This window comes from Nasonia vitripennis, chromosome 5, assembly GCF_009193385.2.
Source record: "Nasonia vitripennis strain AsymCx chromosome 5, Nvit_psr_1.1, whole genome shotgun sequence".
NCBI lineage: Eukaryota > Metazoa > Arthropoda > Insecta > Hymenoptera > Pteromalidae > Nasonia > Nasonia vitripennis.
The window spans coordinates 10,201,016-10,221,156 of NC_045761.1; the positions used below are offsets into that span (position 1 = coordinate 10,201,016).

Sequence of the window (20,141 nt, forward strand, 5' to 3'; positions counted from 1 at the left end):
AAGATATTTTTCTATAATTTCTGGATTGTAACATTTGACAAATTTCAAGCAAATGTTCTGTTTTATCTTGAGTTAATGTGTATATCTATGCATTTATAATGTTTAAACTCTTATTTATTTAAATTGTTAACCACAACTTAGCTAAGTAGCCCAAAACTTAGCTTATTAGCCGTTAACGTTTCTACCAGGGAATGCGGCACCAGGTAACACAACACTCGCGGTGTACTGCACGCAGATGGCTTCGAAATTTACACGAGAGGCGTTTTAAGTTTCACGGCAAAAGTCAGCCGCGCAGCGGCGCAGATTACCTCAGACGTTTTACTCGCTCAACGGGTCTCTCTCTCTCTCTCTCTCTCTCTCTCTCTCTCTCTCTCTCTCTCTCTCTCTCTCTCTCTCTCTCTCCCTCTGGCATATCCATCTGACTTCACTCCACTTCCACGAATATTATGAATAAATCTCGATCCGAGAGTTCTTCCTTTCTCGCTTTCCGACTCGGTCCATTTAAAGCCGCGGAAAATAACGAGATCCCTCTCTGATCTGAAAGAGGTAGAAGTATTTTAGTTCAATTTTCTGGATCTTTCGTTATACTCTCATTCTTCCGCGATGTCCCTGATGTAAGTGGACGAGATTCGATCTACTTTTTCACGGCACTTTCTTTTTCAGCTCACGGAAAACTTCAGCCCAGAATCGGCATACGTCCCGACGTGACGCATCCGGATCTCAAAGTGCGGCCTGTTCTCCGATCCATCTGGAACCACTACAGCAACTAAGCGACTTGCCAAAGAGCACTAGTATTACTGATGAGGAGTGCGAGGAAAAATTAAAAGTCCCAAAGGACGTCTTTAGTATTATTTATTAAGCTGTAAATCGTTACACTGCTGACGAAACCTCTCGTTGGCATCGTCAAGGTTATTAATTATGAATAGAATATTGTCGTATTATGTACAGAGCGCGTTATCAGATTATTACTGATGATACGATTAAACAAAATTTACACTACTTCCAACGCTCTCCATTGTCATATCCTAGTTGAAAAAAATCCTTCAGCACGACGTTGAACGTCGCGTTGACGAACCCTTGAACCTTCATTCGCGTCACTGTAACATGTGAAGTGTAAAATGTACTGTAAAATAAAGTTATCGATGTTGAAGCATACTATTTCTTTACTCAATTCCCATCAAAATATAATTTACTTTTTTTTCAATATAGCCATCATTTTATGAGCCGCGTACGTGTTGGGTAATCAAAGTTGTCTAATAAAACCTTTTATAATCCATTAAAGTTTGAGAAAAAGCTATTAGGGAGCCGCATGCATGTATTGCGAGCCATTAAAACTCTCTTTTAAGGAGAGGTGGGAGCTATAGCTTCGCAAATCCGCCACGGGGTATTTAGTATTTCAAATGCCAAAATAAAACCAAAAGTCCGATTGGTATTTTTTTCGGTAGAATGATTCACGAAACTCAACACTATGGCGCTCTGGTCTTGGTTTTTCATTGCAAGCTTTATTCAAAAAGTTATATGGAAGAGAAAAACAGTGTTTTCAGCTCCCACATCCCCTTAATGACGACGCAACAGTGAATTTACAGAAAATAAAAAGATATTATCATTCGTGCATTTATAAATTAAAAAAAAAATTAAATAGCTCGAAGCTTATGTATGGAGGTGTCGTTTTTATCTCAGACTAAAATTATCGCAGCAGCAGCAGCTCGTAAAGCTTTAATATAAGCCTTTTGCAAATAAATCGGAGATAAAATAAAAGCCCATGGCGCAGCTCGAATTAAATTTTCCACTTACGTTCCCGTCCCTCGCCGGTGGCGAGTATTCCGATGTCGATGAGCTCGGGTCTGCGCCCCGTCAGCCAGGCTGCAAACTGTTGCATCAGCGAGGCGGACTCCGGCACGTAGACGGCAATCCTGTAGTGCGAGAGAGCGTAAATCACGTCTTGCAAGCGACGCCTGCGTCAGACTTGTTTTCCGATGGCTTTGCTCCCTCTGAGGGGACGACGCGACGGACAAGTGGGAATTGATTAGACCGAGAGGCTTGAAACATGCTGCTGCTACCGCTGCTTTTGCTCTTGACAATTTTGCGGCTTCGAATGTAACGATATTCGGACGGTCGGGGCTTTTCATCAACGCCATAAAGAGTTTTTTTTTGACGGGCGGAACCAACGTGAATCAACGGGAGTTTTATCCGAAGTCCACAGCTCATACGATTGATAGTTTGATTAACGTGATTAATAAATAGGCTTTCCATATTATCAGAAAATCATGCACGGTAGAATTATTAAATTCATATATACATGTAAACTCTGCAATCGCTGAAGAGATTTCTGTGTTGATTAGCGAACCGCGAAGATACCTATATAGATTAATTTTTAAGCTGCCGTGGATGTCGAGAAAACGCTATTTATAATGCTCACATGTACGTGAATTATGTGTTCAAAAGTGCGCGCGAATAGCGCGCGAAAAGAAGATTACGATTATTAATTGAAGCTTTCACGCGGAATCTTTATTTCATCACGTGCACTATGTCGAAAATGCGAAGAAGAGTCGCACAATGAAGATTTGCGAGATTTAGTAAATCATAGCATACATATAGATGATGAGGCTAATGTTTCCTGAATTGAATGTTACTCTACTAATGTACGTGCGTTAAAAATAAAATATTTCAGTCATATGCAGCATAATAATATTATTTATTCACGGCTTAACTATAATAGCGATTCTATTCTCTGAAAAGCGGGACTGTATAAAGTAGCTTATTATTCCCTCGTGTATTTGTTGTCCCTCATTTGCGGGAATAAAGTAACTATTATGGGCAGTACTTATAATTTAGCTATTTTCCGGTAAACAAAATTGTAACACGCCATCTATTTCAACTACAATGGAAATTTTCTAGAAACCGTTGTACGAGTCCATGGAGCAGCAACATATTGTTGGTACCCCTTTCTCTGTCTCTCTTCTATTGTCTATATAGCTCTGTCGTAATCATCACACAAAGAAGGGTGAATTCGAGGATTTGGCTCGCGAGTGATATCGAAAAACGATATACTTCCAATTCCGATTTCTTATTAAGATAGCGAAGTTTGAAAGCGAACCGGTTCTTCCGACTTCCTTCGCCAACTATAAAGCTCCTTCATATATTCGCGCGGGCCAAAATAAAAGAAGAAAAAAATGAGGGACAGAGAGAGAGAGAGAGAGAGAGAGAGAGAGAGAGAGAGAGAGAGAGAGAGAACTCCTTTATAGCCAGCTCCTCGTACGTAGTACATACATAATACACATGATCCAGGCAAAAGGAATAATACAGCTCATCCTTCAAGCAATGAAAAAAGAAGAAGAAATATCCATCATTGAAATACATTAGGCTCTCTCTCCTAAATTATGAATTTCTCGCGGCAACGCTCGGCCAGTGGGGGATAATAAAAGTCGAGCCATTAATCGCCGTTCGACACATCGTGCTAACCTATACACGCTGTATACACAAGACGTCCTTTTTGAGATATATACGAGGGCCGGAAGGTGCCCAGCAGCAACAGCAGTAGTAGTAGTAGTCGAGCAAATATGTACACAACTTTTCTCGGCGCGTATTAACATTTGCGGAAGCGCTGCGCGCGGACTTTGATCCTAAATTTTCAACGACAGGTGCGATAGCTTCCGCCGCCCTGACCCAGTTGGCCGAATAATGTATATTATACACACGTACAACGAGTCTTTCAATCAGTACGGAGGAGTTTTGGCCTCGCGATTTTGCGATTTTACGATATAGAGGCCACCGGATAGCCATTAATGTTCTCTCTGTTTGCATCGCGCTCGTAATTACAAGATTGGTCTTTTGAAAAAGAAGCTCTCGACGCAGGGCTGTGCGCATATAGGTAGAGTGACGTCGCGTGTATGCGGGGCAGTCCATAAGGAGTGAGAGCGAAGCGTATGACGCGACTTACCGTTTCTCGTGCCTGCCGGTAATTAACGGCAGGCGACAGGCGCCGTAGCCCCTGATCACGTCGTGCCCGAACGTGTCCAATCCGTAAATTGAAAGCAGCAACTGCGGCCCTGCAATTAACGTTGTCGGCGTATTAGTCGCGTCCTCTATTACTAGTTTGTCGCCGTTAATGCTCTCCTCGTTCGCTCTCTCTCTCTCTCTCTCTCTCTCTCTCTCTCTCTTCTCTCTCTCTCTCTCTCTCTCTCTCTCTCTCTCTCTCTCTCTCTCTCTCTCTCTCTCTCTCTCTCTCTCTCTCTCTCTCTGCCTCTCTCTGCCTCTCTCTGCCTCTCGTCGTCCTCGCAGTCTGTCACCAACTCGCTTCGGGATCTTGCGATACGGTGTAATAACAAGACTGCAAGCTTGCAAGTGACGAAAGCAATTTCGTCATACGCGCATCCGCGTTAATCGCGTTAATATATAATCATACACGTGGAACAGAAGAGCAAGAAACGGGCGCGAATTAATTAAAAATTCCTCAACGTCCGGCGTCGAAAAGTAGCCCGGTCATTAGCTAATTGCCCGATAGCATCGTCCAAACCCTCGACACACACACACACATTCGGCCGTGTGCGAAGTGCACTTTCGACTTTACAGCGATGTGCGCGGCGTTTTCTCTCTTTCTCTTGGGGAATCGGTGTTCAGCCTGCAGTCAGCGCTAATCCCGCTGAAAGGGCTTATCCGCTAAACTTTTCGTCTTTTAGTGCGCTTGCAAGCTCTCTCTCTCTCTCTCTCTCTCTCTCTCGGCAGTCGATTGGATGGCTGCTAATGAGCGCCGCCAAGTGCTCGCGGACTCGATGCGAAAACTTTGCGGCCTAGCCTAGAAGTTTCAATTTTTGATTTTGACCGTTGGACTCCTTTTTTCTTCGCCTTTTTAGTGGAACGAGCATGGATTATAGTGGGAATGTAGCTGAAATTATTATAAACTGATGGAAATTAACGCGAGATCTTTGTTGAATAATTCGAGGTTGTGTGTAATTTCAACAATACCAGAAATTTTTATTACAATCCATAGTATACCGATACAATTATATAAAATTAATTACGTAATATTGAAGGTATTGGTTGTTCCACGGCTCGGTATAAATGCAAACACAAATTTCAAAAATCTTGTATCTGAATAATGATGTCATGCTGAAATATTCACAGCGCAATTGTGCAGTTTAATTTGATTCTTAAAATTCCTCAGCGAGCATAGCTTGATTAACTGCTGGGATATTACAGCGCGAAACTCGCCTTCGCGAAATCCGGCTCTCGCGATTTTCGCAAGCTCTCGTACACTGCACAGGCAAAAGAGTCTTTCAACAAACAATATACACACGCGCTTTTGAAAAAAAGGCAAGCAACACAACGCTCGCCTTCGAGCCGAAGCGAGCCTGAAAACCGTGCTGCACTCGGCCTTTAATTTACTCTTCACAATGACCTGCACTCCCGCCTCATCGCCCGCGATTGCAAAAGTTTGCGAGCGCGCGCTCTCGGGAGCGGGTAATCGAAAATTCGAATAATAAAATGTAAGCAACGCGCTACACTGCCGCGCCGTATTTGAGTTCGGGGAAAGAAAAAAGCGCGAAGAAAGCAAGCAATCAAAAGCCAACTTTGCGGAAAATCTCGCCCGAGGGAGAGAGACAGCGAGGAGAATTAAAAGAGGCAAAAAGGAGGAGAAAAAGAAGAATGGCTTCGTAGTGTATAGGCGACGTCTTACATCCGTGAGGACTCGTACTCCTGAAGGCGGCGTCGAGCGGGAAATTCCAAACAGCCAGGCGCCGGGCGTCGTTGCTGCACTTGCTCATCTGCGTCAAACCTTCCTCGATACCCTTAACAAGTGAAAAAAAAAAGATCGAATGAGCTGTGTACTCGAATTAAGTATGATAACTGTCGCCTTTGCACTTTTGCGACTGAGAGTTAGATTTGAAAAAAAAATCGTAAATGTACCGCCATTTCCTTTCAGATACAGGAATTCAATCGAGTCAGGGCTAATAAAGAGCCGGGCTTCATTAAGCGCGGGATAATTACGGAACGCGCACGGTGTTTTTATTGGACATTCGCTCTCGAAACAGTGGCAATTATTAGAATCGAGTGACTCATTATCCCCCGATAAACAATTAAGCGCGCTATGTACAAGGAAAAATATTGGACAATATCGTACCCTTATTCCACCCTGTAGCCGCAAGCCACAATTAAAATTCCTCCACGAGTCAACGGTCATCGCGCGATAATGAATTAATTAACAAATAGCATACAAGAGTGCGGGCCGCGAAAAAAAGAAATAATAAAAAAACAATGAAAGCCCGAGAACACAAAAAAAAAGAACACTCCGCGCTGAAAGCAGAAGAGAAGAAAGAGGTATAAGAAGACTCTCACCGCGAGGACGCTCCATTCCGGTCCGAATTGGTAGGCGTACTTGCAGTAGGCGTTGCTGACCTCGTAAAAGTCCGCCGACTCGAGGGAACCGCTGACGCTGAGGAAGAACTCGCCCTCGGCGGACATCGTCGCCTACGTCTCCTGCTGTTGCAGCAGCTCTCGCACACAACCGCCGCCGATGACTTCTCGCTTGCGCCCTGTGTTTGCGTCCGAAGCGTCGCTATGACGACCCTCTGTGTGTGTGTCTGTACACTCGCGCAGCTGGCGCTACTCTCTCTCTCTCTCTCTCTCTCTCTCTCTCTCTTTGCGGCGAGTACTTATAGTGTAGCCGATACGGTGTCTATACTATTTCCTCGAGTGCGGAGGCGCCTGTCGGAAGGGGCCGGTTTCTTTCCTGAAATTTCATATATATGGTGAGAGGAGTGGACAAGAGAGGGACAGTTTATTTGTCGCCGTCCGTTGACGGCGTAGAACCTTTTCCGACGATGATGCACGCACCCTTTTCTCCATCTCTCTTGTGCGCTTCGTCGCGCTTTTCTTCTTCTTCTTCTCTCGTACACGCACACGGCTTATGTAATTGACGAGAAATGTAGGACAGCAGGGCGATTTATGGCTGGTTATTTTTCACTTTGCTGCGAGGGGCTGCTTCTTTCTTCTATGCGGGGGAGCGTTACGTAGCTCGCTGAGAAATTGATAAACGAAAGCTTGGAAATGCTCGATGATGCAGCGCGAGAAAAACGCTGTTCGCTGTTATACTTGCTTTGGAATTTTCCGACGATTGCAATTTTTTTCCTTTTTTTCTCGTTTGTTTGATTTTACTGCTTTTGGAACAGCCTCCTTCTTTACATTGAATCTGGCTTCGCGCTCACGATAGCAATTCTCTGGATTAACTTTTTTGACATATGCTAGCGACAAGCTACTGCACGATTCTTTTTTTTTTTAACGAGCGAGTGCAACTCGTGACTTTTTAGTCGTTATACGTAGACTAAACTTATTTTCAATTGCATTGCTTTTGAAAGAGGTACATATAAAAGAAGAAACACTGCTTGTGATTTCAAAAAAATTGAAATGTTTTTCCTTCGGTGTACTTTGCATTAATTTTTATATATTTTGTGAGATCAAAGAAAAGCGTTTTAATTAAGCTTGTCTTTTTATACTGCCTTTTAGCTGTTTCTTTTGCACGCTGAAAAATGTTTTACAAAGAAAACGTGATAAATATCGTTAATTAAATGTTGGTAATTTAATGTTGTATCGCCATCGTTCTAATGAAAACGAACTCTGTAGTTGATTTTTGATTAATCTTTTATTAACGTTATCATTTCGCAAATAATGACGATGATTCGATCGTTCGATTACAATGGGGCTATTCGCGCGCTCGCACGCAACTGCCGAAACGGCAACGCTGCCCGTCATCTCGATGCTGGTCTTACATACACACACACATATATGTATATAGAAATCAGAAAAAAATCACAGGTTGAAAATAAAATTTCATTAAATAAATTATTCACCGGCTATTGTATAGGCGAATACCTGTGACGTTTTCTACACTCAATATAATCGATCAAACATTGTATATAGGGATTCTCCTTTCTTGATAAAAATATTTACACATGATTGGGAGAAGAAAGAGCGGTGACGAATAAACGCGACTCGAATCTAAGGACGCACGTTCAACCAGCCCGGGGCGTACACGAATTCCATTTTCCACGATGGTGAAACCGGCCGAACGTACGGGACTTTCGATCCTCGCTAACGCGTCTCTTTGTCACGTAATCGTGACTTCTATATTGCTTGCGTTCTTTGAAAAGGGCGCTAAAGGCGGGGAAAAGCATTGGTTGAGCTGTCTCGCATAAGATTAAATCTTAAGTTGCCCGATGCGATTCTCATAAATAAAATTCATATTAATATCTTTGTCGTGGATTTTGTGTTATTGTTTTTCACTTTAGCACTTCGAACACGATCTCCACGGTTTTGTTAAATACATAATTTCATAACATCTCCTAATCTCACGGTTAGCGTTGGACGTACTTAAAAAATACCTGAAACCTTGTACAAACGTGCACGCCTGCTTGTATAAATGTTGCACCTCTGTACACGATTACAGTAACTTTCTTCCATTGCTACGTTACATTATTCACGTCTTTTTTGTTTCATTTATACGAATATATATCAACTAAGTGATTATTATCATATTGTCGACATGCGATTCGCACGTTTTTCCTCCGACGAGGTTTCAGTGCGCGATTGAAAAGTAGCACTCTTTAATCGTCAGCAAAGAAGACGCGCGAGCCCGCAGACGGCGCGCAAAATTTTCTCTAACTTCTTAATCGGCCTAAGCATAACTAGCTGTAGAAACGTGTTCGTTGCGTCGATGCGTGGTGTTGTCGTCGGGGCACGAACTTCACTTGCCAGCGGCAATTTCCTTCATGCGGTTGAGAGCTGAACCTGCTCTGAACCACTCGATTTGCTGTTCGTTGAGAGTGTGATTGAGGGTGATGGTATCTACCTTGCCATCCTTGTGCTTGATTTCGCATTTCACGGGCTGAAAAGAAAAAAAATTGATACTGATTAGATAAGGAAAGTTTGCCGGTGCACTTTGGAACCTCCAATTAAACTCTGCCAAGTGGAATTTAATTGGAAAGATTAGAAACGAACTTTCGTTCGGAGATAATCGAATCGCGTTATCACGGTATTCTTTGGTGATAGCACAAACTTGCGTAAGAAGCATCTTTTTGGAACGAAATAACATTCAAAATATGTAAAGTAGTTTATATCTGTGATCGCGGAAATATAATAAAAACAGTCGTAATGTCAAAGATCTTATCAGTATATCAATAAACTTTATCGCATATACGTAGACGTAATCTCTTGCATTTGTAAAAGAAATGAGGAAATCAATGCCAAAGATAAAATTCCGTGATACCAGTATTCGAAAACCGTAGATTCGAAAATAATTTTTTTTTTTTTGTTACAATAAAATATGGTACTAAGTAGCGTTAAAAAATACCTTTCCAGGTGCGAGGTCCTTCAAACCGAGAATGTTGATCTTGTCGGTCGGCTGAATCTTGTCATAGTCCGATGCGTTGGCAAAGGTAAGAGGAAGCATACCCTGCTTCTTCAAGTTGGTCTCGTGAATACGGGCAAAGCTCTTGACGATGATGGCACGGCCACCAAGATGACGGGGTTCAAGAGCGGCGTGCTCCCGAGAGGAACCCTCACCGTAGTTGTCGTCACCGATAGCGACCCACCTGATTCCGTTCTTTTTGTAGTGACGAGCCACATCTGGTACACCACCCCACTCACCGGTCAGCTGGTTCTTGATCTTGTTCATCTCACCGTTCTCGGAATTGGTGGCACTATAGACAGCAAGATTTTTGGTTGATTGCGAGTACAGATAAACTATTTAAGTTTATGGTTCATAATGTTTACCCGATGAACATGTTGTTGGATATGTTATCCAAGTGTCCACGGTATTTGAGCCAAGGTCCGGCAGCGGAAATGTGATCGGTCGTGCACTTTCCTTTGACCTTGATCAAAACAGTCAAGTCGGTCAGATCTTTACCGTCCCATTTGTCGAATGGTTCCAACAGCTGAAGACGCTGGGATTTCGGGTCAACGTCGACTCTGACTTTGCTTCCGTCGGCTGGAGGCGCGTCGTACGTGTCCATACCGGGGTCGAATCCTTTGCTCGGTAGCTCGTCGCCTGAAAGGATCAAATTTAATAACACGTATAACCAACAATTGTATACAATCATATTTAGCATAATAGTCAATCAACTCACCATAAGGACTGTCAAGGAGGAATTCCTTTCCATCAGCACCCTTCAGTTTGTCAGTCAGAGGGTTGAAGTCAAGACGTCCAGCTAAAGTGAGAGCGGTGACGAGCTCGGGACTGGTGACGAAGGCGTGGGTGGAGGGGTTGGCGTCGTTTCTACCGGTGAAGTTACGATTATAAGAGGTGACAATGGTGTTCTTATCTCCTTTCTTGATGTCCTGTCGATCCCACTGACCGATGCAGGGTCCGCAGGCGTTGGCAAGAACGGTGCCTCCAAATTCTCTGAAGACTTTGGACTAAATAAAACAAACAAAAAATCAATAAATATTATTCATAAAACAAAGAGAAAACATGACCTCTTCTTGATGTTAGTATAAACAGCGATGTTAACGATAATTTGCTTGCTATTACTGAATCTTATATAAGAAAGTTTGATTAAATTGAATAGTACATACTTGGAGGCAAGATCTGAATTGCTCATTCTCTCTTTGCGAAAGAGTCAATATTCAAACTAGCAATATTCGATAAAAAGATGAATGCTTAAGCTTATCCGGAAAATTCAACCTTATTACACATTAGACGAACTGATTAATCTGGTGATGCGTAAAATGAAGCATCACGCGCTTCCTTGCAATCGCGCCGGTATTAGAAGAGCTTAAGCGATTATCAGACTGAGCTTCTCGACTGTTCTGAAAGCCACTTGGCAAGAGGATATTCTTCGCTTATACATTCGAGTATAATACGGTTATTGAGTATTTGGCATGTGACAAATGATTAACTAATCATTACGCGGTACATACCGGTCGGTTCTATGTATAGATCGAGAAAAAAGACATGTGCGTCAGAGTACTTACGATTCCGTCACGCTCGATGGTGGCGCGGATTTGCTCGGAACCGGGGGTGATGTTGAATGCGGCCTTAGCCTTCAGACCGTGCTTCATGGCCTGCTTGGCGATGCTGGCACACCTGCCCATGTCTTCGTAGGAGCTGTTCGTGCAGGAGCCGATGAGACCAACTTTAACTTCATTGGGCCAACCGTTCTTCTTTGCCTCGGCGCCTGTATTGATAATTAAGTGTTAAAGAATTGATTGTTTCGAAGGATAACTGATGGAAGAAATTTTAATGCGAAAACTCACCCAGTTTCGAAATGGGATTAGCAAGATCAGGAGTAAAAGGTCCGTTGACGTGAGGCTCGAGAGTGGACAGATCGAGTTCGATAACCTGGTCGTACTTGGCGTTGCTGTCAGCAGTCAGAAGCGATCCCTTGAACTGGTCTGCAGCGGAGGCGATGCTGGCACGCTGGGTGGCCTTAAGGTAGTCCTTCATTCTGTCGTTGTAGGGGAAAACGGATGTGGTGGCTCCGATCTCGGCACCCATATTGCAGATGGTGGCCATACCGGTGCAGCTGATGCTGTCTACACCCGGTCCAAAGTACTCAACGATGGCACCAGTACCACCCTTGACGGTCAGGATTCCCGCGACCTTAAGGATGATGTCTTTGGGGCTAGTCCAGCCTTTCAGTTCTCCAGTGAGCTTGACACCGATGACCTGAATTTTAAACTCATTTTAGCATCATTTCAGTTACAAATTGATCATACTAAGTCCAAGAAATAATTAGATGTACAAAGATGAACAATTGAATACTGACCTTGGGACACTTAAGCTCCCATGGGATGTTAGCCATAACGTCGACAGCATCAGCACCACCAACACCAATGCATAGACCACCAAGACCACCTCCGTTGGGAGTGTGAGAGTCAGTACCAATCATGAGAAGACCAGGGAAGGCATAGTTCTCAAGGATGATCTGATGAATGATTCCAGATCCAGGATTCCAGAAGCCTACACCATATTTAGCACCAGCAGTTTTCAAGAAGCTGTAAACCTCCTTGTTGATGTCCTTGGCACGCTTCAAATCTTTGTCTCCACCCAACTGGGCTTCAATCAAGTGATCGCAGTGAATTGTTGATGGAACAGCAACTCTTGGTAGTCCTATGAAAATTTCACACATTATACACTTATTATTTGAAACCAAAAGAGGAATTTCAATTTTATATCACAATTCTAAAAATCATTATTTACCAGAGCTGATGAATTGGAGCATAGCCATTTGAGCCGTAGCATCCTGCATAGCGACACGGTCAGGACGCAGACGCAAATAGCTGGTTCCACGAACAATGTCCTGCTTCTGGGGTTCATCCAAGTGAGAGTACAAAATCTTTTCTGATAGAGTCAAGGGCCTGTCCAACCTGGAAATGAGCAGAAAAATACTTGGTTACCATCGGAGCACTTAACAATATAGATAGATTGCATTAAAGTTATGTAACATCTGACATGTTTTTGCCTGCCAAATATTAAATAACATTTGATTCAGCATTAAGTAATAGAACATAAAGAAGTAATTTCACTAGTTAGAATCATCTTATGTACCTTTTCTTAACAATTTTGATGTTCTCATCCAATTTGTCGTAAGGTAAGTAAGCAGTGGAGTCGAATTTTGACATAGCCACCTTTGCGGCTGCAAAGGTGAGTGGGCTTGTGCTGAAGCATCTTTGTTGTACTTCAGCAGCCAAACTAGCTACTTTCTATGAGCAAAAATAATGATAAAATTAGCACTGATAACATAGCTGAACTTATATGGATATTTGGGACGCATCAAACTCAACTAAACACTTTGTTTGCAATCTTATCTTTGCAAGCAAGCTCTAGATGTCTGCCTTGTTTTTATAATGATAAATCCAAAGTCAATAACACACACTTATCAACTATTTACATATTCTTTTAAGTTTTATAAATTGAACCGCAATACAAAGTATACTAGATAAATGGTTGTGAAATAATCAAGGAAATAATCCTGTAAGTTTTGGGTTTATATATTTGAAAAGATATACAATGTTTATTTTTATATTGCCAATGAATGTTCATTGCACAATTAAAAGCAATAAAAAAAAAGACTTTCAGGTGGATAAAGATTTTGCACTGATGATATCTATATCGAGGGCACGTTAGTAGATACACAAACTGCCTTTTTACGATTCAAACATTATTGCTTATCATCACTAGAATGTCAAAATTCCTGGATATTTTAAGAACGTTGTCAATTCAGCTTTAAAAATCGTAAATACTAAGAAAAATCAGTCGTAGTTAACACTCACATTAAATAATTCGCAGAATTTTTTACTAAAAAGATTAGTTCAACCGACTCTAGCCTCGACGTCATAAAGTTTTAAACATTTCCAACGACTCCCGAATGAAAATAAAAATAAATTCGACGAAAATTCGAAAGTCGGCGGGTACGCGCATGCCTCGTGCGTATCTCGCGAGCAGAAGATTCTACCTAACCTTGAAATCGACCATCGCACCTTCATCATAAACCCGACTCTCGAGCAGGTATTTCGCGGCGGATTACGTAACGCGCGCACCAAATTTTCCTGTTCGGGAAAACGGAAATTTTGTCGCGGAGCCGGCTGTACGAGCGTCGTAGACGCCGGGAACGTCTCCCGGATCGCATATCGAATTACTCGTCTCAGTTTCTTGGCTTATCGGGCGAGAGCACGAGGTTAAAAATACGAGGTGCAGTTACACCAGTTACAATTCAAGATAAAACAGCTGGGGCTGTCTCCAGCCGAGAGAAAAAGAAGAAGACGACGGAGGCGCATAAGCTGCTGATTGGAAAATCTGAAATAGAGTCGTGGCATCGCATTGTAGACATACGGCCGTCGACGCTAATGACAAAAATAAGTCGCAGTGAAGATCCTTTTTGACCTTTGCACAACAGCGGACCGTGCAGCGACTCTCGGGCGTATCGTGCAGAGGCTCGCAAAAACGAAAGAAAAAAACCCAGAAGCATCATCGCGGCATATATGCACAGAATACTGAGAATATCGACGAAGCGCAGGAGTGAAGGATGCGCTCGTAACGTAATCGGGGGACGAAAAGGGCTCGCTCGACCTACCTGCGCCTGCAAAATCCTGGTGCAGTACGACATCGTGTTATCTCAGCTGTTTTAAGGCAACGTCGTGGATAATTAACGAGTCCTCGTTTTTATTGTCGCGTGTCTCTCTCCCTCACTCGTGTCGCTTTTCCTGTGTGGCAGTCCTTCTCGAACCGGCCACCAGTGTACTGCTCCGCTTTTTTCTCTTCGGATCGCCCGTCGCCCAATTTCGATGCTGACTCGTGAAGTTCTCGAATCGCGTATATAGACGACGAGGACGGACACGCGCACGCGCAATCTTTTTTTAGCTTACGCGGATAAGGTAGAGAGCCGAGTTGGCGATTCGGGGTAATATAGCGCGTGTGCGTGGGTGTCAGTACCAGTGAGTTGGCGCCACTTTCCACTAGGTATTTCGGGAGTGTTTGTGTTTTTGTTGTACTGTTCTTCGCGGGAATGGAAATAAGTACTTTGTATGTACATCGGAATATTTTTCATAGTCATTGACTTTCTACTTTCGAAGTTTATAGTTATGTTTGTGCTCGAGATGATAAACGAATGCGTTTTACGCCCGATCGCCAGTAAAGAAATGGTTTTAGTTGGGTAAGTTTCTATGCTATTATAATTGCTTTCATGATATACTTGTGATATTTATCGATACTCTTAATCAAATGATTTGAAAATTATCCTCGTAACGCGGGAATCGGAAGCATAGTTTTTAATGTAGCATTTAATAAACGTTACATTCAATTAAAATAAACAAATATCTAAAACGTTTCTTCGCTTCGTTCAAACGATCGTGAATTTAAAGGATATATCGAGCTTCACATCCGGCACTGCTGTCGACATTGTATTAACATAAATACATTGGAAATGCGAGCTCTCGCAAAGTATACACGGAGATTACTTATTGATTGAGAATTCAGTGGTAAGCATTCAATCGCCTCGGTTGCGATTTTAATCGACTCCACACTCGACGGTACCTGATTCAATCCCGAGCGGTCGTTCGCATGCAATTTTCATTGGATCTTATCCAGATCCCATATCAATATTTTAAAACCGAATCGAGTGACCGCGATTACTGAATCGTGGAGAATCAGAGTGCAATAACGAAATAAAATGTAAATTCGAGTGAAACTTCCTAGAGTATGATATAAATTGTATTATAAAAAGGGCTACGGCTACTTTGCAGGGTGAGTGGCGGGAAAATAATTAGATTAATGGATGCTAAGAATATTTAAGTTGCAAACCGGAAAGAAAGATTAAGTTAATAAAGATAAAGTATAAAGTTTAAATAATAAATCACTTGATGATTTCAAACGCTATAGTTTATTTACAGTATCAACATGAAAAATATTACATTCAGCTATATGAATACGACAAAAAGGTTATCGTCTGATTTACAAAACTTTGTCTACCTTTTGCTTGAATTCGTCCACGACTTTCTTGAATTCTTCAGCATTCACGGTACCTTCTTCGTTGTTCTTGATCTTCTCGTAGGCCTGCTCAACCAAATAAAAGAAAGCTTCGCCAACCTGTAAGCAAACGACGAAAATGTAATTAATTTACTTTACAATATTGAATAACATATAAAAATGGGAAAAGTGTTAATAATACCTTATCAGCTTCCTTCTCGAAGTATTCTTGAGTTTCTTTGTCGTTTTAAAGCTAACAAATTTAACGATTTTGCGAGTTAATCACATAAATTATTAACAATGTTTGATCTCTCTTATACAAAATATCACTTCTACTTATTTCATGGTATGTGTATAATAAATGTGACATACCTTGTCCTCAGCTTCCTCCAATTTCTGCATAGTTTCAAAAAATTCTTGAACTCCTTCTTTGTATTCCTTGGTGTGCAGACGTTCTCCAAGCTTACGGAATGCCCCCTGCAGATTATCCGCGATCGCTCCACCAATCTGAAAAAACCCATTTATAATTATTTTAACTTGAAAACTGTATTTATTTCAAACAATTATGCATAAATAAATATGTACCTGTCCTACAATTGCTGCAAATATTTCCTTGATTAGTTCTTTGAATCCAGAACCAATTTTAGTTACTTCCTATAATTAAAAGTTACAAATATTATGAAAATAATTTCATTTAATAAAAAAATCTTAATCTTTATTATCTTAATATTGTGTGGATAAAATAAAAATTAATATTACATACCTTAGCAATAGACCTTTCTGCCAAAGCATCTCGTTTGACAGGGCTAGCCTACAAAATAAGTAGAATATAGTATTCTAACATAATTTTAAACAACTTAATTTGTTTCTTTTTTATTTAATTGGCTTTCGAACTATTTCATGTTTTAAAGCATTCTTTAATTAGTTCAGTGAGTAAAATAATAAAAAATACTTACAAAAGCTACGGCACATCCGATCAGAACAATAAAAAGTGCCTTTAACATCATCTCGAGTGAAATTATTTCTTTAAGACTTGGCAAGAAATACGACTATACTTTAAATGCCATCGTATTTATACGTTTGACAGAAGTTTTATCGGATTAGCGTCAATAATGATTTGCATGTTTTGATGACATTATCAAAGCGTATACACTTGAATTTTTAACATATGAATAATATAGTAAATATAATCACTGAATAATTTATTACAAAATCTGTGTAATATTACTGAATATAGATCAGTTTTATAGAATTTTTCCAGCATTATTATTCTATTGTGCAGTGTTTTTAAAGCCAGTGATCAGAAAGCAACATCTTCAATTCTAGAGAGCCGAGCTTAAGTAAACATAAGTTTTATAATAGCGCATGTAATCATAAGTATAGTGTAAACACGTGACACATTCTGCGAAAATGCTTAAGGATCTGCTACGTGGTAGGTAGAAAAAACACACAATTTACAAGGTAAAATATTGGCAACTATACGTTATTATTCGTTTAGTTTGTAAATTGGGAATAGAAAAACATACAAAGTAGCTCTAGAAATATTACGCTACATACGCACGTGAGCGCGCAGACCCACACGTAAACAAACCAATACGGATATTTTCTGAAAACATGTACTTCGAATTTTAAACATCTCTAAACATGTTTTTACAGTGTTTATCAAAAGGAAAATTTTCTAAAAACTACAAAACTTCCTAGAAGTAAGAAAAAATGATTTTAATAAATTTTAGACTAAAAATGCGTAAAATGAGAACAAAGACAATGTGCACGACTGTTAAAGGTTTTTGATTTGTATTTTATTATGTACATATGAGAACGTAAAAAATATGGTCATCCATAGCAATAAATTCTTTCAAATGGATAAGGCGCGACCTGTAGTCACGCTGTAAAACTGTGTCACTGTTGGCAAGCTATTCTATTTTTAAGCAGCATTATTGCTGTTAAGTTTTTCTCCTCTCTTACACTTGAACACTTATTTCAGTGCAACGATTTATTCTTGTTTATCTAAATTCATAAACCATCCATCAATATAAAATTATTATTTTCTGAAACTCATGAATTGGTTTTTACTTTGAAAAAAAAACTTGTATAATGAAAACCAGAAGAAAAGAACGCTTCAATTACAAACTGTTTATAAACATATAATCTCCGTCGCGCTCATTACAACGCCGTTGAAAAAAAAATTCACAAAGGCGTCTCGGCGCACGTCAACAAACTTTTTGTTCCCACTTCGAGAACAGTCCTCGCGGTACATAATGTTCACAGCCTTTCTCGCGTTTAACAGCCAATTTGCGGAAAAAATCAGCCGCCTGTTGCAACATTGTTTTCGACGCGACTAGTATATCCCCTTTATTCTCGCGAACTAAAAGTCGACCATACGCATCGCGTCAGGTGTCACACAGGGTAATCTCGAAAAAGTAGTTATGCCAGATGAGCCGCTTCTCGCGATTCTCGTTTTCCTTGAACTGAACCCTTGTACGAAGTGGATCTCCACCTCTTATGCCCTAGTGGCTTTCATTGCGTGCTTATCGGCGCCGGCTATTTTTATCTCAGCGCGCATATGTACCGATCTCTGGTTTTTCGACTTTCATTTTTTTACTTCTGTCTCTCGGCGAAGTTCCCGCGATTATTTACTTGTCAATCGAAGGTGGAGTGGGTGGTGCTTTCGAAGAGCCTTGACACGAATTTTTCGCGCGCTTCGTTGTTGTCTCGAGAGATGGTTCCGTATTCGCGCGGCCTTGTACGTCGACTTCCGTTTGCCAGCATTGTTTCGGCTGTAATTTTTCATTTTCGCACTTGGTGCGAAATTTAGTATACGAAGATCCTGGAGATGGCGGTGGGATGTATTTTTTTTCGTTTAATGGATCGAGGTAGTCTGGCTGTACAGTCCACTTTGCGATGAGTAATGGTTTTTAGCTGAATTGCGTAACGATGTACACGAGCTGCTGTTCACGGGAGTCATTGTTTGATGCGTATCTGCGCTAATGTAATAAAGCGCGAGCGAGTGCATATTGCGATCGTGGCTATCTCGTAGTGGTGTGGTGGAGAGTTTAATTTATACGAATTTTATATAAAATGCTTCGATCATTTCTTTGGCGCGGATCGACGCGGTAGAGAAATTTAAATTATTCGACGTTCACTCTCAATTTTCTCGTACACATGCGATATTATATGCGCGCGAGCTGTATTGAGTGATTTCATCAGCATATAATCGCTATCAATTAGCTCGTTTGGCTTTAATATACGCTATTCGAAGCCGCCTTATAAAAACATTTCTTTGTAATTGTATGAAAGTTTACAACTGTGAAAAATGTTATTCGGAATTCTTTTTTGCTTCCACGAGCGAAAATAATTCATTGTTCTTGGTTGAGGAATATATGAAACTTCTCCAAGTCACTATAAACGACGAGAAAAATCAATATTCTTGAGCAACCCCCGCGCTCGCGATTTCACAATCATTCTATCAATATATAAAAATGCTTCCAGGCGCGCGATACTAAATATAATTCATCCGTAAACGCTCCATTTACTATAACAAGTGTACCCTTATTGATATACTTTGAGATGGAGAGAAAAAAGTCCCATATCTATAACTACTTTCCGCGCGGCGATACACCCTCGATGAATTATGTCACACGTCTCGATTGCACCTCTGAGGAACTAAAAAAGTCTCACGATCGCACTGGTTTATATATCTACACTTATTTATCCCTTCGCGATTGACCCATCGTCCGAAGGCGTGTCTCTGTACCTACACACTTATCTTCTCTCAACGAGAGAAGTGTCTCCGATACATCAGAACGACCTCGGCTCTGTTTCGAAGGGAGAGAGCTTGGATTATTTTCAGGATGGCCGAAGGATGCAACGGTCCTTTCGCGCGGCTCATCCTTGCGCGAAACCAGTCGCTCCAGAGAGAGAAAAGGAAAAGGCTCAAGGATGCGGCTTGGGGTGGACCAGTAGCTTAATGAAGCTGCGCGCTCGAGGAAAAGGGTTTCGGAGAATAAAAAAGAGAGAGCGTGTGCAGCGATGAGGTGTGTTGTAGTTACTCGAGGGAGATCCGGTCTACTGGAGCCTGGTAGTCTTGAACTAAATATTTCGGAGCTGCAGCTCGGGAAAGGCTGATGCAGAGACGATGACGTCTGTGCGGCTGTTATATCGCCCATCGAGGCGTTGCGGAATCCGCTGGTTCATCGCTCTCTCACTCGCTCTCGCAGTTTGCGAGTCGGCACTTTGACGAGATAATTTTTTAACGGCTTCGCTATTATCCGCAGTAATGCCAACGATGACTTGAGCCGTGAAACGTGGAGGAACGTCGTGTGTTATATACGTTGTAGTAGGTGATGCCTCTAATTGCACTGCTCTAATTTATATATTATTACGCTATCGTCGCGTTCTCAAAACTGTAAACTCAACACTCCTCGCTCGTAAAGTCAAACTATCTCCGTGCGGTAATAACGATGTTTGTACACCGCTGTCCTTCGTTTCTCTCTCTCTCTCTCTCTCTCTCTCTCTCTCTCTCTCTCTCTCTCTCTCTCTCTCTCTCGCGGTACATAGTGTCCGAGGCTGATCATAAACGGCCGTCTTCACCCCCAGAGCCATACTCCCATCCATCAAAACTCACGCTCGCCGATCAATTAAAAATCCGAGCGACGCGGTTATTATACCGTCGGGGCAATAA

At 41.5% G+C, this 20,141-nt stretch overlaps 5 protein-coding genes across 5 annotated transcripts in view; 2 read left to right on the forward strand and 3 right to left on the reverse strand.

Annotated features, from left to right (window-relative positions):
- Positions 1 to 1,155, forward strand: part of LOC100124127 (trehalase) — a 34,937-nt gene extending 33,782 nt beyond the window's left edge. Inside the window, exon 10 of the mRNA XM_008217561.4 lies at positions 664 to 1,155. Coding sequence (XP_008215783.2) covers positions 664 to 770 — 107 coding nt within the window. The 3' untranslated portion in view covers positions 771 to 1,155. The remainder of the gene's footprint in view (positions 1 to 663) is intronic.
- LOC100124128 (B9 domain-containing protein 1) lies at positions 836 to 7,135 on the reverse strand. Its single transcript, XM_031932321.2, has 6 exons — positions 6,835 to 7,135; positions 6,337 to 6,730; positions 5,678 to 5,789; positions 3,941 to 4,049; positions 1,795 to 1,913; positions 836 to 1,097 (listed from the first exon to the last, which is right to left on the reverse strand). The coding sequence occupies exons 2-6, from the start codon at positions 6,460 to 6,462 to the stop codon at positions 997 to 999; spliced, it is 567 nt and encodes a 188-aa protein (XP_031788181.1). The 5' UTR covers positions 6,463 to 6,730; positions 6,835 to 7,135; the 3' UTR covers positions 836 to 996.
- A 485-nt stretch (positions 7,136 to 7,620) lies between these two features.
- LOC100124130 (probable aconitate hydratase, mitochondrial) lies at positions 7,621 to 14,319 on the reverse strand. The gene is made up of 10 exons (XM_016988222.3): positions 14,070 to 14,319; positions 12,545 to 12,699; positions 12,197 to 12,363; positions 11,763 to 12,106; positions 11,251 to 11,662; positions 10,969 to 11,171; positions 10,122 to 10,410; positions 9,769 to 10,042; positions 9,347 to 9,695; positions 7,621 to 8,881 (listed from the first exon to the last, which is right to left on the reverse strand). The coding sequence occupies exons 1-10, from the start codon at positions 14,100 to 14,102 to the stop codon at positions 8,741 to 8,743; spliced, it is 2,367 nt and encodes a 788-aa protein (XP_016843711.1). The 5' UTR covers positions 14,103 to 14,319; the 3' UTR covers positions 7,621 to 8,740.
- A 1-nt stretch (position 14,320) lies between these two features.
- LOC100678219 (mucin-19) overlaps positions 14,321 to 20,141 on the forward strand; it is a 42,187-nt gene continuing 36,366 nt past the window's right edge. Inside the window, exon 1 of the mRNA XM_032601179.1 lies at positions 14,321 to 14,648. The gene's annotated coding sequence lies outside the window, so the exon portion shown is untranslated. The remainder of the gene's footprint in view (positions 14,649 to 20,141) is intronic.
- LOC100678161 lies at positions 15,356 to 16,567 on the reverse strand. Its single transcript, XM_008217871.3, has 6 exons — positions 16,417 to 16,567; positions 16,224 to 16,271; positions 16,046 to 16,114; positions 15,833 to 15,967; positions 15,663 to 15,713; positions 15,356 to 15,580 (listed from the first exon to the last, which is right to left on the reverse strand). Exons 1-5 carry the CDS (start codon positions 16,465 to 16,467, stop codon positions 15,708 to 15,710), a joined length of 309 nt encoding a protein of 102 aa, XP_008216093.1. The 5' UTR covers positions 16,468 to 16,567; the 3' UTR covers positions 15,356 to 15,580; positions 15,663 to 15,707.